Consider the following 27,145-nt stretch of genomic DNA (forward strand, 5'->3'; position numbering starts at 1 on the left):
GCCCATTTAACCATGATCCAATTGATCCATGCCCAATCAAAATAAAATAGCTAACCATTATACAATTAATACCTTGGAGAATTGCCAAGCCTTACAACCTAGTTATTATTACTAGGAAAAATACTATTACAAGTTATACCCACCATATTGGCATTGGTTGTCACATACTCAAGAAAATGTCTTTCATTTAAGAGAGAGAAAGAGAGAGAGAGAGAGAGAGAGAGAGAGAGAGAGAGAGAGATGATCTTAAAGTATTGATCAACAGTAAGAAAGTGTTGATCAGCCTTATCCAAAGAACAAGTATAGGAACTAGAAGGCTCATTCACATGTGAAGCAACAACAAGAACATTGTTTGAAAACTTATTAGTACTGTTAGAATTATTCTTAGGTTTGAAATGTTTTGGAAATCCAATTAACTTGTAACATTTCTCAATGGCATGACCTTTGAGACAACAATGTTTACATTGAAATAACTTGATTTTTTTTCCTCTAGTTTTTCTAGAATTATTGATTTTACCAACAAAAGCAAAGGACTGAGTTCGATTAAAAGTCATAGTTATAGAACCATGCTTCTAATTTAAAAAGCAATTTTCACATCAGGTAATGGATCAAGAAGAAAAATATGACTCTTGGCCTGACTGAAAGAGGCATCTAAACCACTAAGAAACTGCATAAGCTTCATTAACTTGGAGTGATTATAAATTGAGTTGCAGCTTTACATGTACAATCAGTTAAATGAGTAACGCCATCAATTCCTTCCAAAGAGCATTAAGTTTGTTAAAACTATCCGAAACACTCAAATCACTTTGAGTAAGAGAATTTATACGCTGATGTAGATTAAACACAACAGATCCATTAGCTTTATTATTGGTAACAAACAATCCAATCCAAATGTCAAGAGCAAATTCAAAACAAGCATGTCCAGCCCATATCGATTCAGATGAGGAACCTAAAATCCAAGAACAAACAATTACGTTAACTCTGTCCCACTTGAGAGACTTAATAGGATCTTATTTCTGTTTAATAACAGTAACATCAACAAAACCAATTTATTTCGAGCTTTTAGAGCTCTAGTCATAGACCTCCTCCAGATCCTAAAATTTTCTATTCCAAGAAGTTTAAAACTAATAATAGTGGTAATTTGTGTTACTAAAAGGATGTAAATAAAGAGGATCATCAAAATCAACAGAATTAGTTTTACCGGATGATTCTCCTGTGTAATGCCCGCATTTTCAGGCTAGGCATTATTGTTGATGTAATAGTCTAGGTTAACCCTTGTAACTCTTTTTGAAGTATTAATGATGAAATATTTGAGTATTATGTGAATTATGTGAATTATGTGTTTATTTTCTTAACTATTATAATTTAATGAATTAAGAATAAAATAAGCATCAAAATTAAAGTGTGAGATAAGCCTGATATTTTTGGATGAAGATTTAGCGGTTGAAACAAGGATTCTGGAGATATAAAGAATGTTGAAATCCGATTTATAACGAATAAGTTATGACCTGTCGAAGTTTCGCGACAGAACTGACGACGATGAATGACGTAAAAAGTGAAATTTAGGTTAGAGCGATATTTAGCCTTAGTGATCTAAATGAAAGTCGTAGATTTCATTAAACCGAGAGCATGCATAAAAAGAACGCCAAAATTTGATTTCGTATGAGGAAGTTATGATTTTCCGAAGTTTCAACTTAGCAGTATGCAGCCCGAATACTCGATTTGAGACCGAGTGCTTTTTAGCCAAAACAATCTAAACGAGAATCGAAGATCTCGTTAATAGTAGTGAAACGATAAAAAGACAGGCAAAAACGGACATCCGATGAAGAACTTATGAATTTATAACGGAGTTTTCCTGTCCCGGCCTACTAAAAATAAATAATAAAAATAAAATCAAAATTAGCCAACGGAGTCTAAATGAAAGTTGTAGAGTATAGTCTCACCTACGTGTGGATATAAATAACGTCGAAAACTAAGTTCGTATGAGGAAGATATGAATTTTTGAAGTTTATTAAATAATTAAAATATTAAATTTAATTATAAATTCCGATATTATCCAAAAGGGGGGGGGGGGGGGGGAGTCAGCGACCTTATCCGGGTTACACCCTGCGTAACTAGGATTTACGCCCAGCGTAAATCGAGGATCCAGCCCCCTATAAAAGGAAGTCGAAGCTGTCGAGTTTCAATTGCTATTTTCTTTCCTTTTCTTGCGTTTTTACCTCGTTTTGCGTGCAAGAAATATCCCGAAGCCCCGGTATCATTCCCGAGACCCGAAGCAAGTCCCGAAGCCCCAAAAATCCCGAGAAGTATTCTTCGGCAGATCATCTTCGGCTTGTAGAAGCCGTAGTGCTGTCCGATCATCTTCTAATCAAGTAAGTGTGTAGTCACTTTCTTCTAATGCATAATTATGAAGTATTTTATATGAAATACGTGTTATGTGTATATTTTGTTGTTATATGTGTGAATGTATATTCACTTTCTTCTATCTCATAGATATGATTTATTCTCTATGAAATATGTGTTATGTGTACGTGTCTCATCTGTTGTTTGGAATATGTATTGAATGAGAATGATATACATGTTTTAAACTATATATATATATATATATACTTTTATCTACTAATATGTTTGGTAGAACATGGGTAGATAGTTGATGTGTAATAAACAGATGAGAGGCCTCGATGTTGTTTTTGATTTAGTCATCTAGCGGAGTTTAGATGACAACCACAGACTTTTCTAGACAGTCATTTCGAACGCTAGCAGGGTCGCCACCTGTAGGTGTTAATGAACTTGGGTGTTCATTCGTTGTACTCTATCCCCCTCGTGGTTGCCTTATTTGACATATATTGCTGGGAAACCCCGGAATGCATGTGTTGTCGCCCCGATTAAATATTCTTAGACTAGGTCCCTTGTGTTAGTTGTTTTAGAGACGTAAAGTGAGAATAACGGGAATGAGTAATTGGGTTATTGTTGGTTGATGAAATTAAATTAATTATTTATTGTGGGTTGAAAACCCTATATGCTCACCAGGCTCTCAAGCCTGACCTACTTAGTTTTCTTTGTATTACAGGTAGTGGCGCCAGAGCATAAGTTGGATGACTTATCAAGTTATTTTTGGATTATAGACTTATTGATGTAAATAACTGTTGTAACGTCTGTATTGAAATGTTTATGCTTTTGGTCTGTTTATCGGAACATGACATCCCAAGTATTGTAATATAATGAAAAATACATTTCTTTAAGAAATGTTTTGGTAAATCTTATTTTTATCATATTTCGTTTTGGGAACAAATTCTGCAACTCTTTTAATCAAAGGATTACTCTGAAATCATTTTAAAAGCATAAATTAAACTGATCTTTTCTAGTCGTGATTTTGAGGATGTTACATCCTGTATCATGAGTAGGACCAGCCATATTAAATCAATGAAGAAGAAAACAAACAGATTAAACGGAGATCACAACAAGAAACGAAGACCTTCAAACAGTCATACATGATGATCGAATATCATCAAGAGACAATAGAAACTGATGAACAAATCCATAAAAACTATAAAGACCCTAGACCGATTAACAACAAGAACACTTGCAAAATCAAACAAACTGAAGATCTAGACTAGACGTGAAATAACATGAACTTAAGAACGAGATGAACCTCGCTCCGATACCATGAAAAGAACACTTAAAATAGACAACATCAACGATTCCTTTATTTATGATAAGAATCAGTTGGTTTTGCAAGATCTTATAATAGAAATCCTCACTACAAACCACACTCAATCACTCAACCTAAAAACTAAACAAGAACTTCAATTATAGAAGGAAGACTTAATGAACAACTCTTAAACAAACCCTAACAGTATGAGAGGAGAATGAGAGCAAAACAAGAGTGAGAACTATGAGTTATGAGACTTTCAGGCACCAACACATTATATAGGATGGGTTATACTTTGGGAATGGATATAACCTACGTGTTTCTCATCTTTGAGTAAAACAAGCCGTACCCCATATAGAATAATGATATGGCAATAACTACTCTCATGTAACAATTCTTCACAAAAGAAAGACTAGATACATAACAATAAATAATAATTAATTGAAACAAAAATTTTAAGAAAAAAGTATATGTAAAAGAATATGAAAACAAACAATGATAAGTTTGAACAAGATGTTATATAATTCAGTAGGTGTGTAATGTGTACTTTGAAAATAAAGTTTGGTGTTTTCTGTTGGAAACCTGACATAACATGATAATCTAATACAAAATTATCGGGTTTGGATAAGATTTTGACACGTTTAAATAATGGGTTGACACGACACGATACGAAAATTAAACTGACTAGTTTAGGGTCAAGACTTTCAACTTGAATATGACCCGTTTAATTATATATCAATTTTTATGAATTTTATATATTTATAAATATATTATATATTATAGATTTATAGTGGGTCAAACTCAATAATTAAAACTAAATTCAAACTTTCAAAGTGACTTAATTTTACTCTTCCTCATCATCTATCTCAATTGCTCCCCACATCTAACTATTTCCATTTTATCTTCTAAACTTACTATGATTTTCGCCATTCCACCTCCTAACCGTACTGTTTCACTTTTTTCTCTTCGTTTGTCTCCTACTTTCGAACATTTAAAATGATTCAACCGACATGACAAATATATTTAGAAGGTCTAAACCTTAACTAGAAACCCGACATAAAAATAAACGAGTTGATACGACACGTCACAATAATTAAACAAGTCAAGTTACGGTCAAGTCCTCTCAACCCGTTTAACGCTTTGACACAACACGAACCCAACACAACACTACATGTTTGTCATGTCTTAGGTAGTTATCTTATTAAAATCTAAAAAAACAATCTAAAAAGAATCCAATGTTATCTTGAAAATACATAAAAATTTCTTAAACAGTATTGTTTTGTTTAAATATAATTGGAAATAAAGTAATTGAATATATATATATATATATATAGAGTTAGGTTCATGTGAGACGGTCTAATTTTGTGAGACCGTGAGATGCATTTTTTTATTTTTTTTATTTTTTTTATTTTTTTTATTTAATTCAAGTTTCGAAAATAATATTTAAAAAAAAAATTTAGATTTTTCCATTTATTTTGCATTTTAAAGTTATTTTTTAGAATATGTATATTGTAATATTCTATTAGAATATTTCACGTATTTTTAAAAAAAAATAGAATTTTTTTTTAATTATTTTTAGTTAATTCAAGTTCCGAAAATAATATTTAAAAAAAGAATTTTTAGATTTTTCTATTTATTTTGCATTTTAAAATTATTTTTTAGAGTATGTTAGTTTAATATTTTATTAGAATATTTCACGTATTTTAAAAAAAAATGGGATTTGTTTTTTTTTTTATTTTTTTTTTTTGTTTTTTTTTTATTTTTTTAGTTAATTCAAGTTCCGAAAATAATATTTAAAAAAACAATTTTTCAGATTTTTCCATTTATTTTGCATTTTAAAATTATTTTTAGATTTGATCGCACGATCTCACAAAATTAGAATAGTCTCAAATAAATTTGAATATATATATATATATTCTTTGTGCGTCGGTAAAAAAAAAAACATGCTTTTTGGGGGAGAGATACTATTTCAGCAATCGAGTCACAGGTATCTAACATATTCATACCTAAGGCTTTTCCACAAAGTGGTGACGAAACGTATAACTTGTACAAATCTTTCCATTTTCCAAGTCGATCCAATCCATTCGTTCGTAGAGCTATTTACTCGATCGCAGACATTTCTGGAACACCTCTAACAGAGGGACAAATAGTCAATTTTGAAAGAACTTATTGTCAACCTCTTTCAGATATGAATCTATCTGATTCAGAAGGGAAGAACTTGTATCAGTATCTCAATTTCAATTCAAACATGGGTTTGATTTTATATATATATATATATATATATATATATATATATATATATATATATATATATATATATATATATATATATATATTAAAAAATCTTATTTAAAAAACTGAATTAAGAAAATATTACAAATTTCGTAATCTTTAGTTATCAGTCATTATTGAAAATTAATGAACATAAGTATTATTCTTATGTCTTATTGACATAATAACTCAATACAAAGATTAGCAAGTTATTTATTAATATAAAAATAATATAAATACTTTTTTTTTCTTTTTTGATATAATGTATGAAACTGGAAGAGAAAAAAGTTGGTGCAATATTAAATTTATGTTATAGGGATTGAAATGACTTAAAAGCCCAATGACTATGTTTAAAACTTAAAACTTGAAATTGAGAATTTTTGTAATAAAAGAAATAAAAGGAATTTTGAATAGTATGAAATTTGTAAAATGATCACCATTAAACCACAGTAATGTTGGTTTTATAAAATCCCAAAATTTTGTCTTATCAATATGTAAAACAGCACCTTGTTTTCAAACTCTTATATGTACAAAAGACGACGCAAACACCTTTCCCATTCGTATAATCAGCAAGACACAATTACCCTTTTCATCAACAATAACCCTAAAATAATATTAAATCTAGTCATGTAATAAACACAACCATAAAGATCTCAAGAAACACGAAAAACCTTATAAAAAAAAAAAAGCAAAATAGAGTGTTTTAATAACTCCATCACCTTCCAAAATACAATGTTCTAACAACCTTGCTTGCTTTATTCGCTACGATATCTTCTTAAAACAACATACAATCCCATGTGAAAGGGTCCAGTCACCAGCCAACCCTCACATGTCACATCCCCCCATAACTTACGGAGGGCCTCTTGCAAACACATCATTTTAAAAAAAAAAAACAAAAAGACGAAAAAATCCTCAGTTCCATAACACGAAAAAAGGAATAAATCTACAAAAATTACAAGTCTATGTAGACTCAATGTATTCGCGATACTGAGAATGTGAAGCTGCAAGAAGAGCCGCACCAAGGCCAGATCCGTCATTTGACAACTCGATTATCATGTTTCTAGAAGCTTCTTCCCCTAACAATTCATCCATTGCATTTTGCATCGCCTTCCGGAACTTTGTGTAGTGTTCAAACAGCCCACCATCCATTGCTATTACGGATTTCTGGTTTTCTTCTCCTTCCTTCACCGTGTCTCTCCCGATCTTTTTGAGGATTCCTAGGATTCCAGCAGCCGACAGACGGGCCCCACGCGTTGCCACGGTTTCGCATACCTCCACGATCACTCTTCTCATCTTTAAAGATGTGTTGGTTATCTGCCACATGTCAAACGGAGACCATATTTAAGTATCATAATAGAAAATTGACCGTTTTTCTCATCTTTCGTCTTATACTTTCTATACATTATTTTTAAGTGTAACAGTGAATGACCATTTTACCCTTTTGTCTATACTTGCTATACATACTTTCTATACATTATTTAGATATAAAAGAGTAAAATGACCATTTTACCCTTTTGTTATTTATCCGAAGGAAAATATTAAATTATGTTACCTCGAGAACGTCTTTCAACTTGGTTGCAACCACTTTGAGGTCGGGGGTGGAGTCATGATGCATTGCAGACATATCCGGTGTCCTACATCCATACAAAATAAATATTTTACATAAAAGTATAAATGGATCAAATATTCAAATAAGCAACTATTTTTCATATACTTTTTTTAAAAAAAATATATGTGTATGAGACAAAAATTTGTACCTTAATATGAAGGGCTTCTGCAGTTTCAATGGGACACTATCGCCAAAAAACTCGGCTTCTACAGCCATTTTCAACAAGACTCGCCTCACGATTTCTCCCAAATACATTCCCGAAATTATCTTCTCAAATATCTGTCAATATATTTATTTGTCCATGTTATAAGTGGGACCCATAAAATATATAAAAAGTGTTGAAATAACAAAAAAAAGGTTAAATAATCGGCACCTGTTCTCCAGGGTTTAAGCTATCACTGTCAAGACTTTCATCAAACTCGGTCAAAGGAAGATGTGATGACCGGAAGTTTCCCCATTCCATATTTATAACCTTCACAAATAAAATTATAAATAATAAAATAAGATAAATCATACATCATACATTACAATAACATACGAGTGTTTCTTTCTAACTTAATGAAAAAAGAACAACTTAACAGAGAGAAACTCAAGGAAATGATGTTCTCCCCATTAAGTCCCAACTTATTACAAATTTGCCATATCAATTTTTCAAATACTTTTCAACTATTAATAATAAAAAAAAATAGAAATAAAGGGTATGTAATGTAACGATTAACGAACCATTTCTCCTGATTTAGGAAGTAGACCTTGCCATTTGGGGATTGCATTTGCTCTTTCCACATATGCAGCATTAGTTCCAGTTCCTAAGATAACTGCAGCAATAACATTTGGATTACTGTATCTTCCTCCAGCTAAAGTTCCAACCGTATCATTCACCTGCATTTTTCAACCATCAATTTATAAATATCAACCGCCACACATGACATGACAGAACAGGTTATACTGTGTTTGGCGTGCATTGGACTGGGACTGACTGGACAAAAGTTACTAACTTTTCTACTTTTGTACCGCCCAAAAAGGTGGGACACGGACTTGCTCTTGATCTTGATCTGGATGTCCCGTATGTGCAAAAGACGTGAATACCCTTTTCATAGTTATTATTGAAAATGATGAGACACACAATGTAAATGCAAGAAAATGGAATGTACTTTGATTTATTTGTGTATTATAGCATCCTACTTTCAATTTTCTTGTATTATAATGCATTGTAATCTTGGTTTTTTCTTGTTAAGGCGTTGTAGTTTGAATTTTTTTAATAAATTATATAATTGTGTTATCAATTGGTTTGTATTTAAGTAGCTCTTTTGAAGTACGATTATGTAATAAAGGAATGAAAATAGGATAAATTTCTTGGATATAAACCTAACATAAAAATAGATTAGGCAAAAAAAAAAAGGTAATTACCAAAGCAGAAACACGCATATCAAGGCCAATCCTTTCCATTGCTTTAGTCAACTCATCAACAACATCTTGTCCAACCTATCACAATAAGCAAAAGGTCAATAAAACCGAGTGAAAAGAATCACATGTTTTACCATCAGTAAAAATGACTAAAATACCCTTATGAATCTTGTGAACCGATTCCGATTCAACACCATTGATGCTCAAATGATGACAATGGTAAATACATAATTTTAACTTGAACACTTCCCAAATATACAGAATCTAGAAAAGATTTATTCGCGTAATGACTACGAGAAATGTCTAAAGAAAGAAGGGCAAAAGAGTAAAACAACAAAGGTAATTGAGAAATGAAACTCACTGCATCTTCAATATTGAAGCCTTTAGTCCACCTAACAAGAGTCCCTCCTGCAATTGATGATTGCTTCACAGGAAATGAAAAGGTGAATCCAAGTTCCCGTTGAGTGCCAGGTGGAATTTGCATATCTTCACCTTCTGTAGCCACAAATTTTGCAAGTTCTCCAGCAATAAAATCGAATAATTCCTAAAACCCAAAAAAAAATTTATCATTTTTATCATATTACTTCTTTTAAAACCAAATATCATGAATTATTCTTATTAGTTATTACTCACTTCACATTTGCCAATCATGAGATTTGGAGGAATTGAAACTTCTTGAAATTCTTTCTTCACATTACCAACTCCTCCCAATTTCACACGGAGAACACGGAAGTTTGTTCCACCAAGATCAAGAGCATAGAAAATTCCATTTTCGTCCCTGAAAGAAGAAAACATGGAGTCAAGTGTCAACACATACGGATAAATGATGTTTAAAACATATTGGGGAGATTATTCAATAGATAATGTGTACTATATAATTTGTACTTTTTTCAAGTGTATTCCTTAATAAGAAAAAGATGGAACTACAATGCTATAATAGAAAGAAATAAAAGTGGATGTTGCAACCTTGTAAATTGTAATACACAACAATTAGAAAGAATCCCAAGTAAAGAAAAAGTTGTGGTTTATATTTAAATCAAACAATGCATTAACACAAAGGAATGTTGAAAATACACATTAAAAGAAAGATTCCCTTTTGCTTTCAGTTTCCTAATCAAACAACAAACAAATGTAATATTTGGGAAAATAAATGTATGATTCAAATTCATTACCAAAACAAGATTACTTTCACACCCGAAAAACCAACTATGAAGAATGGTTCAAATTTCAATGAATGTCAAAGCTCACATAAACAGATTTAAAACTACAACAAGATTTGGATAAAATAAGTTTAGAAGTAAAAACAGGTACAAATTTCGTTACTTTTGGAATAAACAACAAAATAAAGATCAACAAACTTCCAAAAACAAACGCTCTAAAATTGGAAACCATCATATTCATGATTAACAGTATGATACTTTTTTAATCCTTCAAGATTCCTGAGACATGGTTTACTATAGAAAAAACTTGTTTACATATTCCTTTTAATTCGAAACAATGTGTCGCAACAAAAATATAATAGAAAAAAAAAGTTTGATGTTCGTTTTTTAATGATTAGACATAAAATCAGAATCAAATTAATCAAATAAATAGATGTTTAAAGCTAAGGATAGTTTGATAACTTCATATGTCTCTCGATAATCAAGGGCGACTCTAGATACACAAATCAACAAATAGGCATTCTCAAATACTAATACATCATAAGAAAAATCAGAATTTAAAAACCCTACCCCAAAAGGTCAAAGAAATTTACAGATTGAATATTATGAACTTTGTCTGAACAAATCTTAAGAATCTGAAGGCAAAAGAAAATACCCAAATCTTGGAATTTAAGAACGCAAACTAAATCTTTTAATCGGTGAAGAATTAACTTAATTCAATCGGTTAAATTTGAAAAAGTCAACTCCGCCGGATACCAATTCAAAGCAAATCTCGAAAATTTAATATACGATGAATATTCTGAATGGATAATTTATATAGAGATAAAAGAGATACTGTAAATCGTATGTACATACCCAGAAGGGAGGTTGTCAACGTAGCTGATTAGCATCTTGAGCTTGCTGCCGCCATCGGAGGCAAGTCCGGCGTGCATCTCGACAGTCATGGCGTCAGCAACCTGACGGAGCTTCGCAATCGGAGTCCCACACTTGTCTTCAAACTCCCTGAGTATATCCATAGCCTTTGCCCACTTTCCAGAGTTCCGCATCCGATGGCGCACCACCAAAACAGCAGCCGCAGAAACAGCAGCGGCACATACCACCGCTGCCGCCACCGTTACCTTTCCCATATTATCAAATTGCAGACCTGAAAAACACAGATCGAGGAAGACAGGCCCAGAAACAAAATCAGAAGATTGAACTTTTCTTTTTTGAAAAAGGGGAATTCTTTGGGTCAAATATATGTTTAGAAAGCAAAGATTTGATCTTGATTATGCTGGATTTATGGCTAATAAATTGTTGGATGAAACCCACTATATAGAGGAAACAGGAACTCTCAAAAACCCAATAGAATTAGAATTTGGGGATATTAATGAATCTGAAGCAGTAGGGTAAAAGAGACAATAATATCGGTGGAGCAACTGTAGGAGAGACCAGATGTGCTTATATATGCTACAAATATATTTATCCTTATCTTTTTCTTCATTGATATTAGGAAATTTTCGGATTTATTTCAAGTAACCAAATCTTTTAAGAAAAAAGATTTTTTTTTTTTTTTTTTGTGTGTATCTCTTAAATAATAATATCATGTTATATCAACGAAAATTTATCAAGTCATGCCAAGTGCCTCAAATTTCATTTAAAAATAATTTTGGAATATTACATAATCAGTAGAGCATCTCGAAACATTTTTTGAGGTGTCCAATATTAAAAACCCATAGAATATTTTTGTGTTACAATCAGAGTGAATATATTATCAAGTTGTAATATAATATTTTTTATATTAACTAACTATGTTTTTTTTAAGTTGTAATATAATACTTATATTTAAATACTCAAGTTTTATTATTATTTTACTCTATATTTAATATTATTTATTTTATTTTGTATGTATAATAAATTAATAACATATTGGTTATATTTAGTTATTTTTAATTAATTTTAATTTTATAAATACTATATGTGTTTAAAAATAACATATTAAATAAAATGTCTTTATAATTAACTTATCAAATATAAGCATAAATTAGTTAATAAAAAAAAATTAATGCTGAATAAGAAGAAGGTTTAAGTAAATATATTTCTCTTTGATAAAAACTAATAGGAAAATGTGATAAATCAAATTAAAAAAGATATATAAGATCGATCGATGAGTAGAAATGCTCCAATTATTTTATTTAATTAGTTTATTATAATTGATATAAAGTCATAACTTTGATTCCAAAGCAATCAAATAAACATTCATCTGAATATTATAATTTAATTATAATAAGTTTTAGATCTTATAGTTATTAAAAAAACATTTTGCTCATGTCCTTTTATTCCTCATGTGCTCAATCAACATGTTTTTATTTTTATATCCTTGTTTTGCATAAAAACAAAATTTTGTACAATCGCGTTTTCAATAATTTGACCATGTTGACCAAGCTTGACTATATATGGTTACACATACAACATCCATTGAAACTATAATCCAACTTGTTGGTTTAACAGAAGTAACTCTTAATCGTAACATGCAATATGTTTGGTATGTTTATGTATTTATCTTTCTTTTTTTCCTAAACAATCTCAATTTTAGTTTGCCGTAAATTTTAGAATATCTCCAATGGTAAATTGGTAACTTTTTTATGAATAATTATAAGTAGGAAAGAGTTTTTGATAACTAGCTTTTATGATTATAGGCTTGGGTTCATGATCAAGAGGGTTGTTAAGGACTTAATCACGTAGTGAATATATGTAGAAGCTTACCAGGTCGCACGTATTTTCTCTCTGTGTTGTATGCTTCTCTTTGATTTGTACTCCGTATGATCAAGCTTAGGGGTCGTATATATATAGTTTATGGTATTTGAGTTGCAGTGGAATAGCCTTATGCGTAAAGATTACGGATGAAATACGTGAGGAGTACGACTGAATACGCACGGCATGGCCCAGTAAATGGAAATCTATTTCTAGGATTTTTCAGTTAAGGTCCCTGAACTTTTAGAAGTTGGCAGAATATCCCCAAAAGTCAAAAACCCGTTTTCTTTAAATTTGTTGGTATTTCTTTGAAATTGCAAACTACCCCTTTCATTAAATTTAAATGGGGATAATGACTTAAAAGGATAATATATTTTTGATTTGTACACATTTTGTTACAGAATTTTTTTCGTTTATATTTACCTCTTTAACTTGTTAAACTGTACACATTCAGTCCTTATAACTGGTTACTCCATGTTAGTTGGGAAAAATAACTTAATAGGGTAATATATTCTTTATTTTGTACACATTTAGTCCTCAATGTTTTTGTACTTATGAATGGTTTGTTTAAGTTGTTACTCCATGTTAGTTGGGAAAAATAACTTAATAGGGTAATATATTCTTTATTTTGTACACATTTAGTCCTCAATGTTTTAGTACTTATGAATGGTTTGTTTAAGTTTTTTTCACGACATCTTACGTGAACCATTGATGAAATGTGTAGGGCTGTTGATGTTTATGTGTAACGTCTCATTTTCACAAAGAAAAATTTTCATTTTTAAATAAGGTAAAGTCCCTAATTATAAATCCATTACTAAGAAAAAAAACGTTAATTCCAAAATACATTTATTGAAAATCAGAGTAATATAAGAAACGCAGAATCCTCAATATTGTTGATGAGTATGTAAATTCATGTCTTCACCTTCCTACGATCAAGGATAGAACCTAAAAACATAAACAACTGGGTAAGCACAAAGTTTAGTGAGTTTCCCCCAAAAAACTCGATACAACAAACGTATTATCATGCATAATGTAACACCCTAATTTCCGAGAATGAGATTTTAGGGGTTTCATGCAATTAAAGAAGCCTACTCGACGAGTTAGTGGCCCCAACTCATCGTGTAGATTTTAGTCATCCCGCGTGATTTACGAGGTCTACTTGACGAATCGGAGGGCCCTAACTCGACGAGTAGGAGCTGGAAGATGAAACCCTAATTTCCAGGGTCTTGCACCCTATTTAAAGGGTCATTAACCTCCATTTGCTTCCCTTACCATCCCCCTTGAGCTCAGAAAACCTTAACCGCGCCTACTCTCCATTTTGTGTGTTACGGAGCTTGGAAGGTGGGTTTTGTGAAGAAAGCTTGAAGTTTAAGGAGCTTGGAGCATGGAGAAGCTTGTGGATCTGATTTCTACTTCATCTTGGCATCATCTTGAAGGTAACAAGTCGTTACCTTGACTTCTCTCTAGCTAGATCTCTTCATGCAAAGGTTTAGGGCTATTTTCTAGTTGGTTGTGGGTCATTTTTAGGTATTGGGCATGAATAGAAGTTGTAACTCCAGATTTGGACTTCTCTAAGCCCTTATAGTCATAAAGTTCTAGTCTTTGGCCAGTTATGGCCTTCCCATTACCTAAAACTTTTACCTTAGCTTGGTTTTGGCATTTAGGACCTTGCATGTACATAAAGTTTGCAACTTTACGTGGAAATCATGCCCTAGGAGGTTAGATCTGTAATTTGGAACTTTGGGGTAGCTTATAAAACGTCTGGATGAGAAATTGACTGAAAGGGACTCGACGAGTTGCATGGTCAACTCGACAAGTCAGATGAAGATTGGTCGTTGTTGGTTTCTGCATGGACTCGGCGAGTTAGTGGGACGACTCGACGAGTCAATTAGGGTTTTTCCAACATTTAGATATTGCATGGACTCGACGAGTTGTCTGGAAACTCAACGAGTCGACTAGGGTTTTCACGATTTCTTGACTTCTGGAAGGACTCGACGAGTCAGTGAGCTACACTCGACGAGTTGGGTCAACATAGGCTATTGACTTTGACCGTTGACTATGAATTTAACCAAGGGTTGACCATTTTGACTTATGGGGGTATTTTTAGTAATTTGGGAATTTATGGAAGTGGATCATTGGTGGATGTAGGTGTTTGAGTTGGAGCTATATTTGGAGGAGTTTGACATTATCATCCCGAGCTACTTGTGAGGTGAGTTTTCCTCACTATACTCAAGGGTCGAAGGCACCAAGGCCGACCCTTTTTGGATGGTTGTCTTGATATGTTATATTCTCGAGTATCATATGACCTGTTAGATAGGATGTTATTATGTTGTTATGATCTGTTAGATTGGTATCCTAATAGATAGGATGATATTATGCTATTATGATCTGTTAGATCGTTATCCTGGTAAATAGGATGTTATTATGTTGTAATGATCTGTTAGATCAATTTCTCTATCCATAGATTGTTATGTGATTATCTAATATATGTGTACATGTTTGATTAGTGGTTGAGGCTTATCTACTTTGTGCGAGAGCCAACAGCTCTGGGCATTCAAACCCGATGGTTGTGGGTTGTGAGTATTCCATCCCAAGGATGATTAGACTCGTAGTATATGGGCATTCCAACCCGATGGTTGTGGGCCGAGGGTATACCATCCCGAGGATGATTGGACCCATAGTATGTTGGCATTCCAACCTGATGGTTGAGGGCCTAGGGCATTCCAACCCGACGGTTAATTGGGCCTATAATATGTTGTTATTATATGTTTGCTACTTGTTGTGCGGGTATATTGGGGGAGATCACTAAGCTTCGGGCTTATAGTTTTGGATTTTGTTTCAGGTACTTAAGATGATTGTGAGAAGGCGAAGGCATGATTGTGCACCTACTCTTATTTTTATGATCTTGATTTCTGGGATACTTTGATGTCTAAACTATTTTGAGAAAACTTTGTAATAACTTAATGGTTTTGTGTAACGCCCTAATTTTCAGGTATTGTTCTATGTGAGAATGTTATTGATTTCAAGGTCTACTCGACAAGTTGGCTTCCCTACTCGTCGAGTAGTAGCGGGTTGGTCCGCGTGTTTTAGTGATTAACTCGTTGAGTCCAAGAAGGGACTCGACGAGTAGGAACTAGAGGATGAAACCCTAATTTCCAAGGGTTTTCACCATATTTAAGGACCACTTATTCCTCCTTAGCCTCTCTTACTGCCGCCCTTGAGTTCAGAAACCCTAATTCGTGCTTGCTTCCTATATTATGTGCTTCTTATCTTGGAAAAAAGGGACTTTTGGAGTAAAATCTTGGAGTTTAAGAAGTTTGGAGCAAGGGGTTGTTGTTGATCCGAATTCTTCTCTATCTTGGCATCATTTTGGAGGTAACAAGTTGTTACCTTGGCTCTCTTTTAGTTAGATCTCTTCATTTATGGGTTTAGGGCCCTTTTTAGGGTTTTGTGTGGTGATTCCTCAATTTGGGTCAAGATCTGAGGTTGCAACCTCAGATCTGGACTCATTTAGCCCCTATTTGTCATAAAGTTGCACTCCTTATCAAGATATGACCTTTCCCTTGCCTTGAGCCACTTCTTTAGCTTGTTTTGGGCCATTATCATCTTGCATGCACGTAAAGTTTGCAACTTTATGTGATAAACATGCCTAAGAGCTTAGATATGCAATATGGAGGCCATGCATGGCTTAAAAAGCATCTGTATGGATGGAGGATTGAAGGGACTCGACGAGTCGCATGGTCGACTCGACGAGTCATATGAAGATGGCCCTGAACTCGATGAGTTGGATGAACAACTCGGCGAGTCCGATGAAGATTATCGTAAACTCGGTGAGTCAGTAGAGTGACTCGGCGAGTTGGTTAGGGTTTTTCCCAAGCGTTGGATGCGTGTGAACTTGTCGAGTTGCAAGTGGGAGGGGGAACTCGATGAGTGGCCATAGAAGCCTCGACCGCGAGCCTTAGGAACTCAATGAGTCACTCTGGCGACTCGGAGAGCGGACAAGTATTACAAGGAGCTCGGAGAGTAGCTGAGGGTACTCGACGAGTTGAGGTCAACATGGACTACTGACCTTGATTGTTGACTTTAACTTTGACCATGGGTTGACCAGTTGACTTCTGGGGGATGTTACATTTTGTATTGTTACATTTTGTATGGTTGAAAAAGTTTTAAATTAGCTTGATTTTTATGGATGTTACACATAACGGGCCTACGATCATCAGATTGGAATACCTTGGCCCAATCAGTCATCGTACTGGAATGCCAACATGCAACAGGTCTAATCAATCATCGGACTGTAATACCCAGGGTTTTTCGGCATGCCACCTTAACCCAACCGCTTTTCTCGAGCCTCCGTGCCTACGGCTTATAGCCGGCCCGCACCAGGTATCTTGGCCTACGACATATAGAAGGATCACCTCAACCTATCCCACCACTATATGGCTATCCCACGTAAGATATCGTGAGAAAAACCTAAATAAATCATTCATAAGTACTGAATAAGTACAAATACAAAAATGACTTATTTTGCAACAAAAAAAATATTAAGGACTAAATGTGTACAAAAATATTAAGGACTAAATGTGTACAAAGTGAGAAATATATTACCCTATTAAGTCATTTTACCGGCTAACCTGGAGTAGTCGGTAGTAAGGACTAAATGTGTATAGTTTAACAAGTTTAAGGGAAAATGTGGATGAAAAAAATCAGTGACTAAATGTGTACAAATCAAAAAATATATTACCCTTTCAAGTCATTATCCCAATTTAAATGTCCCATAATACTTCCTAATTAGTTTTACGAAAATCTCAATATTTTAGGTTACGGTTTAATCCAAAATTAAAATTTATTTCTAAAAAAAGACTGAATATTGGTTAAAACTTCCAAATAACCCTTTTTTTGTTGGTTTCGTAGATTTAGTCAGTATCTCGTATTTTTTCGTTAATTCGGTTAAAAATTGAGACTTTTCTAAAGATTACGTTATTTTGAATCAATAATCAAAATATTTGGATTTTTCTGAAGATTACCTTTGAACTTATGTGTATTGTTATTAACAAATTATTTATACACATAACATACCTCTTTTTATTATGAACAAAAGAAATACAGTTGTTGTTAATCTCTAGAAATAGAAAATTATACTAAGTACTTCCTTACATGTTGCTTACAACTTCAAACTCTCTGATAGGACAAATTTACATTATCCTCATATGTGTCCTTGGATACACTTTGTATTTTAAATTTTTATTGATTAGATTACAATTTTTAGAAGGACGCCCTTGAAAATTTTAGATGGAAACGGGTAGGTTGCAACAACACTTCAGACGGAACAAAAAGGTTTTTTCAGAATTTGTCCCAAAAGTTATGAAAAAAACGGATAAACAGAATGTCGATAAATATATATATATATATATATATATATATATATATATATATATATATATATATTTGATTATCACAATATATTTTGACCTTTTAAGTTTACAAAATAAGAAAGTTGGGTTAAGAAGTATAAGAGAAAGTGAAGGAAACCCTAAAATTAAACAAAAGTTACACATTATTGGTCTTTGGACCTTAACATCATAACTGTCATCACGGGTCAACTATCCAATGACCGTATTAATCGAAAAGTTAGCTTAGATTGAGTTCAAAAGGGGTCATACTAGCGTAAGGGCATTGTTATGATAGTTGTTGTTGTTCTGTCCTAGTCGCTGAAGAGCTTGACAATGAAGGGGGTCATAGCGTTCTAGAGATACAACTGACCGGGGGCTAGTGTTGCTTCCATGATGAGCTTGTGGCAAGGCAAAAACCTATTAGCATGTGTAATTTGGGAGGGTTGGTAACGAGGCTTTGTTGGGGGGGGGGGGGGGGGGGGGGGCTCGATACGCCACATGGGCAAGAAGTAGTGTCAAACTTAAGTCCGTGACATGTCACCCACCCAATCTCCGACTTCCTCTATCCTAAGTGTGTCTCCAGTCTTTCCCGCCCGTTGCCTATTTCCTATGTCCTCAATTACTCAGTGGGTTTTCCCCACAACTCTCTACTGACTTGTGTTCATCTCCGTCTATTTTGTTCTTGAGGTAACTAGTAAAATTAATCCTTACTCCGTGTTCTTTGTCTTCTTGAGATAAGTAGAATAGAATAATGTTTACTTTCTTGAGATAAAGTATTAAACTATAATTTATATAAAGAAGAAAAGTAGAGACCGTTTATCACGAGCTAGCACATGGTTTTAAAATGGTTGTATTGTATTGTAGGCGAATAGAATAGAATATGTAAAATTTTGACTTTAATCATAGTTATAATACAAGAAATGAGCATATCTAAACTACCTAACTATCTAGACAATAGCATGGGGGAGAAATTTGACATAGCCTTAAACTAGTAACTAATTGTAACCTAATTTTGATAGTTAAACAAAAAATAAGGATACAATTTGAAAAATGATGTATCATGTTTTTTTTAGTTTGTATCTCATAAATAACATTATTATTCTACACAAATTTCATGACCTATATGAAAGCGACGAATAGTTTAGTTAGATCATAGATATCAAGGAAATCTATTATAAAGTTAATACATTTTGATCCCTTTTTACCCTATGAACAAGTTATCCACATTCAAAATTTACACTTTTGTCCTAGATTTTGAATTTTATTACAAATTTTATCCAAAATTTACACGTTCGTCTCAAATTTTAAAATTTTGTTGCGAATTCTTTATAAATTCAGTTTTTTACATATATATTTTTAAAATCGTAGCTTCGAATATGTTTATTTTTGCTTTATAAAATCATATTTATAAAAAAAACATATTTTCAAATAAAAAAAAACCTTCTTTTTTGTATAAATTAAAAAATTGTTAAAAATAGTTTTTATATGTTAAAATATGTAATCTCCCAAAAATTATAAAGTAAAATTTTTATTTTTAATTCCACCATAACCTTATTTATCCTTTTTCAATCACTCAAAAGAATATCAGAGTAAAAATAATTATCAGAGTACAATCCTAAAATCATGACGTTACGTAAACATGGTGGATGTGCTGCGATCAAGTCGAGCCCTTCCCTTTCGAACCGGAAGTACCTGAAACCATAATCATAAAACCATAAACACAAAGCGTAGTGAGTTTTTCCAAAATACCACATACCATACATATCATTGGGCCTAGCCCTCACATCGGGACCAACCCACTATAATATGCCTAGCCCTCGAAAAGCAATGGGCCCAGCCCGACATACAAATGCAAGAGTCACATAGACAACTAACACCCTACATAACATACATTGGGCCTAGCCCTTCCTGATCCATAAGGCCATCCCATCATATAAATAGGCCCAGCCTGTCATACAATAGGCCTAACCCAACATACCATGCAAAAATCACAAAGATAACCAACATTACAAATCCTAGTGGGCCAAAATTAGTGCCTTCCAACCACAGGTACAGTGAGGAGACTCACTATGCCATCCCCAAAATCACGATCAGAAAAGACCAGTTTAATTTATGCTTTTCAAATAATTTCAGAGTAATCCTTTGATTAAAAGAGTTGCGGAATTTGTTCCCAAAAACAAAACGTGATAAAATAATGTTTACCAAAGCATTTCATAAAGAAATGTATTTTCATTATATAATCAAAACTCGGGATGTCGTGTTCCGATACAGACCATAAAGCATAAACGATAACATTACAAGTCATTCAACAAATATATACATATACAAACTTGTAAACAAAACAACTTGATGATTCATCCATCTTACGCCCTTGCGCCACTTCCTGTAATACAAATAAACTGAGTGGGTCAGGCTTGGGAGCCCGGTGGACATATAGGGTTTTCAACCCAAATAAATAATTATATTTAATTCCACCAACCAACAATAACCCAATTACTCATTCCCGTTATTCTCACTTTACATCCCTAAAACAACTAACACAAGGGACCTAGTCTTAAAATATTTCATCAGGGCGACAACACATGCATTCGGGGGTTTCCCGACAATATATGTCAAATAAGGCAGCCATGAGGGATATGGAGTACAGCGAATGAACACCCAAGTTCATTAACACTTACAGGTGACGAATCTGCTAGCGTTCCACAGGACTGTCTAGAAAAGTTTGTGGTCGTCATCTAAACTCCGCTAGATGACTGAATCAAAAACAACATCGAGGTCTCTCATCTGTTTATCACACAACTATCTACCCATGTTCTACCCGACATATTAGTAGATAAAAATATATATTTTTATACATAGTTTAAAACCTATATAGCATTCTCATTCAATACATATTCCAAACAACAGTTGAGACACATACACATAACACGTATTTCATAGAGAATAAATCATATCTATGAGATAGAAGAAAGTGAATATACATTCACACATATAACAACAAAATATACACAAAACACGTATTTCGTATAAAACACTTCATAATCATGCGTTAGAAGAAAGTAACCACACACTCACTTGATCAGAAGATGATCGGACAACACTACGACTTGTAGAAGTAGTATTCTTCAGCAGATCTGGAAGATCTTCACAAAAACCAGGCTCCTCACGGGCAGAGCTTCGGCTCGGGATTCGGGAATTGCACTTCTCGGGATCTTCAGGGCCTCGGGACTTGCTTCGGCGCTCGGGAATGATATCGGGGCTTCGGGATAATTCTTGCACGAAAAACGATGCAAAAACGCGAGAGAAAGGGAAGAAATGAGCAAAGAACTCGGCTGCCTTCAAATCCCTTTTATAGGGGCTGAACCACCAAATTACATTGGGCGTAATTAAGGTCACGCTGGGCGTAACTCGGATAAGCTCGCTGACTCCTCCCTTTGGATAATATCGGTATTTTATATTTAAATTAAATACCGAAAATATTTAATAAACTTCAAAAATTCATATCTTCCTTATACGAACTCCGTTTTTGACGTTCTTTATATCCCCGCGTAGGTGAGACTACGCTCTACAACTTTCGTTTAGACTCCGTCGGCTAATTTTGACTTTATTTTTATTATTTATTTTTAGTAGACCGGGACAGGAAAACTCCGTTATAAATTCATAACTTCTTCATCCGACGTCCGTTTTCACCCATCTTTTTATCGTTTCACTACTATTAACGAGATCTTCGATTCTCGTTTAGATTGTTTCGGCTAAAAACCGCTCGATCTCAAATCGAGTATTCGGGCTGCATACTGCTAAGTCGAAACTTAGAAAAATCATAACTTCCTCATACGAAGTCAGATTTGGGCGTTCTTTTTATGCACGCTTTCGGTTTAACGAACTCTATGGCTTTCGTTTAGATCACTAAGGCTAAATATCGCTCTAACATAAATTTCACTTTTTATGTCATTCAGCGTTGCCAGTTATGTCACGAAACCTCGACAGGTCATAACTTCTTCGTTATAACTCGGATTTCGACATTCATTATATCTTCGGAATCCTTGTTTCGACCACTAAATCTTTATGCATAATATTGGGCTTATCCCACACTTCAAATTTGATGCTTATTTATTCTTAATTCATTAAATTATAATAACTAAGAAAATAAACACATAATTCACATAATACTCAAAGATTTCATCATTAATACTCCAAAAAGAGTTACAAGGGTTAACCTAGACTATTACATCAATGATAATGTCTAGCCTGGAAACACGAGCGTTACACTCACCAGAAACACAAAGCCGACGACAGTTAATTGCTCTCCTGCTAAAAGATGGGTACTCGACACCTCCTATCAATCGACACAAGATAAACCCTAAGTCTACCTGCTAAAGGTAGAATTTGACCAACAGTCAACCCAAGCCAAAAGTCAAAGGTCAAAATCAAAGTCAACAGCCCATTATGTCAATTGTCCATCCTCACTTCGTGACCAACCCTTATGTAACATCCATAAAAATCATGCCGAATTTAAACTTTTAAAAACATTTAGAAACCAACAATTATTACAAATTTTCTTTCGAAACAGTTCTATATCAGAGTATCCCATAAACATAGTCATAAAATATTAGGGGCTATACGATCACGCCTTTGCCTTCCCGCGATCATCTGAGGTACCTAAAACCAAAACTGAAACTATAAGCCCAAAGCTTAGTGAGTTCCCTTAAAATACCCATACACACAACAATATACATATAATCACCAACAACATACTATGGGTCCAGTCAACCATCGGGTTGGAATACCCCAGGCCCTCAACCATCCGATTGGAATGCCAACATATTATGGGTCCATTCATCCTCGGGATGGAATACCCTAGACCCACAACCAACAGGTTGGAATGCCCACATACTATGAGTCCAATCATCCTCAAGATGGAATACTCACGACCCACAACCATCGGGTTGGAACACCCAGGTCTATTGGCTTTCGCACAAAGCAGATAAGCCTCAACCACCAATCAAACATGTGCACATATAACAGATGATCACATAACAGTCTATAGACAAACCAACCGATCTAACAGGTCATAGCAACATAATAACATCCTATCTACCAGTATACTGATCTAACGGATCATACTCGCATAACATATTAGGATAATAATCCAAAGGGTCGAACTTGGTGCCTTCGACCCTTAAGTATAATGAGGAAAACCTACCTCACAAATGTCAAACTGAAATGATAAGCTCAAAGTTTTGAATCACAACCACGAACTCCACCACCTATATTTACCATAAGACCATTTCCATAAATGTACAATTTACCAAAATACCCCCAGAAGTCAAACTAGTCAACCCTTTGTCAACGTCAAGGTCAACGGTCAAGGTAAACAGTCCATGTTGACCCAAATCGTCGAGTGCAGATCACTAACTCGTCGAGTCCTTCCAGAACACGAGAAGTCGTGAAAACCCCCAGTTGATTCGTCAAGTTTCCAGAAAACTCGTCGATTCCATGCGTGTCCACAAGTCGAGAAAACCCTAACTGACTCGTCGAGTCGTCCTGCTGAATCGTCGAGTTCATGCAGAACCTTCAAAGGCTAATCTTCATCAGACTCTCCGAGTTGTCCATGCAACTCGTCGAGTCCCTTCAGTCTTTTCTGCATTCAGATGTTTATAAGCCACCCAAAGCTCCATTTTGCAAATATGAGTTCCTAGAGCATACTTCCTACATAAAGGTGCAAACTTTACATACATGCAAGGTGCTAATGGCCCAAATTAAGCTAAAGAAGAGGTTCTAAGTGATGAAAAGGCATTATCTTACTAAAGGATGAAGCTTTATGACTTTAAGGACCAAGATGAGCCTAGATCTAAAGTTGCAACTTCAGATCATGCCCAACACACGAAATAAATCACTAACATGCTAAAATGGCCCTAATCTCAAGCATGGATAGATCTAGCTAGAAGGAAGTCAACATAACAACTTGTTACCTTCAAGGGATGCTAAAATGGAGTAGAGTTCAGATCCACAACTTTTACTTGCTCCAAGTTCCTTGGTCTTCAAGCTCTTCTCACCAAGATCCACCTTCCAAGCTTAATAACACGCAAATACGGAGAGGAAATGCGATTTAGGTTTCTGAGCTCAAGGGGGTCTGTAAGGGAGGCTAATGACGCTTTAAATAAGGTTCAAACCCCCGGAAATTAGGGTTTCATCCTCCAGCTCCAACTCGTCAAGTCGTGTCCTTCAACTCGGCGAGTTCGTCACTTAAAATCCACGACCGAATCTGTTCCTACTCGATGAGTCAGGGCAACCAACTCGTCGAGTCAAACTTTAAAAATGGAAATATAAGACTATAAATTTTATACCTGAGAGTCGAGGTGTTACAATTCTCCCCCACTTGAACTAGACTTCTTCCTCAAAGTCCTCTGCGATGAACAACTCCAGATAATGCCCCCACATCTCAGCCTCTGGCTCCCAAGTCCACTCAGATCCCCTCCGGTGCTCCCATTATACCTTTACCAAAGGTACTTCCTTGTTCCATAGAACCTTCACTTTCCTCTCCAGTACGACCACTAGCTTCTCTGTGTAATTCAGGTGCTCGTCGACCTGTATGTCATCCAAGGACACTACTGCCTCCTCATCTAATGCACACTTTCGCAACTATGATACATGGAAAGTGTTGTGGATGTGACTAAGATCCTCTGGTAGCTCTAGTCTATATGCCACCTTGCTAACCCTGGAAATGATCCAAAACATTCCGATGTATCAGGGACCTAATTTCCCCCTCTTCCTGAAGCAGATTGCACCCTTCTAGGGCGAGATCTTCAGGAGTACCATGTCACTGACCTGAAACTCCAACTCAAAGTTGCGTCTGTCAGCATAACTCTTCTAACGACTCTGTACAGTCTGCAACCAATGTCTGATCTGTTGAATCCTCTCGGTAATCTGCAGGACCACCTCGGTCAAACCCATCACCCTGTGGCCGACCTCCCCCCAACAGACTGGGGTGAAATATCTCCGTCCATACAACACCTCATAAGGCGGAGCGCCAATGCTGGAATGAAAGTTGTTGTTAGGAGAACTCTGCTAGAGGTAGGCAGGAGTCCCAGCTCCCACCGAAATCAACAACGCATGCTCTCAACATATCCTTGAGAGTCTGTATGGTCTGCTCACTCTGGCCATCAGTCTGCGGATGATAAGCTATACTGAAGTGCAGTCAAGTGCCCAGTTCCTCGTGGAACTTCTGCTAGAAATGTGAGGTGAACCGAACATCTCTGTATGAAACAATGGAGACGACTACCCCATGGCGAACAATAATCTCACGGATATATAAGCCGTCCAGTTGCTCGATCGATGAAATCTCCCATATCGCTAAAAAGTGGGGGCTCTTGGTCAATCAATTCACAATGATCCAAATAGCGTCGAAGCCCCTCGTCGTCCTTGGAATCTTGGTAATGAAATCCATTGTGATTTGTTCCCACTTCCACATGGGAATCTCTAGCGATTGTGGCTGACCATGCAGCCTTTGATGCTCGGCCTTAACCATCCGGCAAGTCAAGCACCTCTCAACCTACCATACGATATCCCCCTTGATGATTGACCACCAATAACTCAAACGTAAATCCCGGTACATTTCTGTGCCGCAAGTGAATAGATAAGCAAGACTTATGAGCCTCCTCCAATACAGTCTGTCTGACCCCACAAGACATCAAAACCCAGAGCCGACCATAGTGAGTTAATAGCCCTCGGCTATCCTGCACAAACCGGGTGTTCTCACCACTAATCTTCTCAAGCTTCCAATTCTCCTGATGCATACCCTCAGCCTAAGCTTCCCTAATCAAGCTCACAAGTGGAGAATCCACTGATATCCTCATACATATTATCGGAGTGGAAGATCCAGTTGACTTGCGGCTCAGAGCGCCCGCCACCATGTTTACTTTACCTAGGTGGTAAAATATCTCATAGTTGTAGTGACTACATCTAGCCACCTACGCTGTCTCATGTTTAGGTTCGGCTGATCCATGATGTGTCTCAGGATCTTGTGATCCGTGTATATGGTACAACAGACCCCATAGAGATAATGTCTCCAAATCTTTAGAGCGAATACCACCACTCCCAACTCCAAAAATAATGGGTAAGGTATCTCATCTCGTGCGACTTCAGCTGCCATGATGCGTAGGCTATCACCCGTTCTCTTTTCATGAGGACCACTCCCAATCCTGTGATGGATGCATCATAGAATACTACAAAATCCTCAACTCCCTCCGGGAGATTCAATACTGAAACCTCACATAGTCGTTACCGGAGGGTCTCAAACACTCTCTGCTGCTCGGAGCCCCACCGGAAATCCACCCCTTCCTCATCAAACGAGTGAGGGGTACTGAAATCTTGGAGAAATCCTGTATGAATGTAACACCCGTTTATTTACTAAATAAATAAATAAAATAACGAGCGAATAGTAGCCCTAAAATAAATAATTATATATCAAATGAGGGTCTCATAGAGCTAATTGTCACACTTTAAGAGATTTGGGGTTAAAAGTGTAAAATCCAGACTTATTATGAAAGAAATTTATGTATTCAGGGTTTGAATGGTAAATATTAGCTATGCTTTGAAAGAAAATATGAAGGGAGGGATTGTTATTGTCAATATGGAAACATTTAGATAGAGTGGGTATATATGTTGCAGCAAACCCTAAACCCTTCATCTTTCATCCGCTTCCATTCATCCTCTTCATCTTCAACCTCCGCCAGCCGTCCCTTTTCCCCCCACCTGGTCCGTTCTCCGACAAGCTAGCGGCCACCAAGCAATTAAACGACCTCCTGCCTTGCCGACCGATCGAGAATCCATCTCGTTATCGCCATCAGCTGACCTCGTTGTCACCAATGCTAGTCATCAGCCTCATAGCCGCCATCGAAGTCGGATTAAACCGTTGTTGCATTCT

The 27,145-nt window shown here is 35.3% G+C and overlaps 1 protein-coding gene across 1 annotated transcript; it reads right to left on the reverse strand.

Moving 5' to 3' along the window:
- Window positions 1–6,658: 6,658 nt before the first annotated feature.
- HXK2 (hexokinase 2) lies at window positions 6,659–11,530 on the reverse strand. The gene is made up of 9 exons (XM_078958528.1): window positions 10,952–11,530; window positions 9,570–9,714; window positions 9,298–9,480; window positions 8,940–9,014; window positions 8,256–8,411; window positions 7,906–8,004; window positions 7,681–7,811; window positions 7,476–7,557; window positions 6,659–7,237 (listed from the first exon to the last, which is right to left on the reverse strand). The coding sequence occupies exons 1-9, from the start codon at window positions 11,221–11,223 to the stop codon at window positions 6,884–6,886; spliced, it is 1,497 nt and encodes a 498-aa protein (XP_078814654.1). The 5' UTR covers window positions 11,224–11,530; the 3' UTR covers window positions 6,659–6,883.
- Between the last annotated feature and the right edge of the window lie 15,615 nt (window positions 11,531–27,145).

The sequence above is a fragment of the Lactuca saligna genome, chromosome 5, assembly GCF_052625555.1.
Source record: "Lactuca saligna cultivar CGN05327 chromosome 5, ASM5262555v1, whole genome shotgun sequence".
NCBI classification, from domain to species: Eukaryota; Viridiplantae; Streptophyta; class Magnoliopsida; order Asterales; family Asteraceae; genus Lactuca; species Lactuca saligna.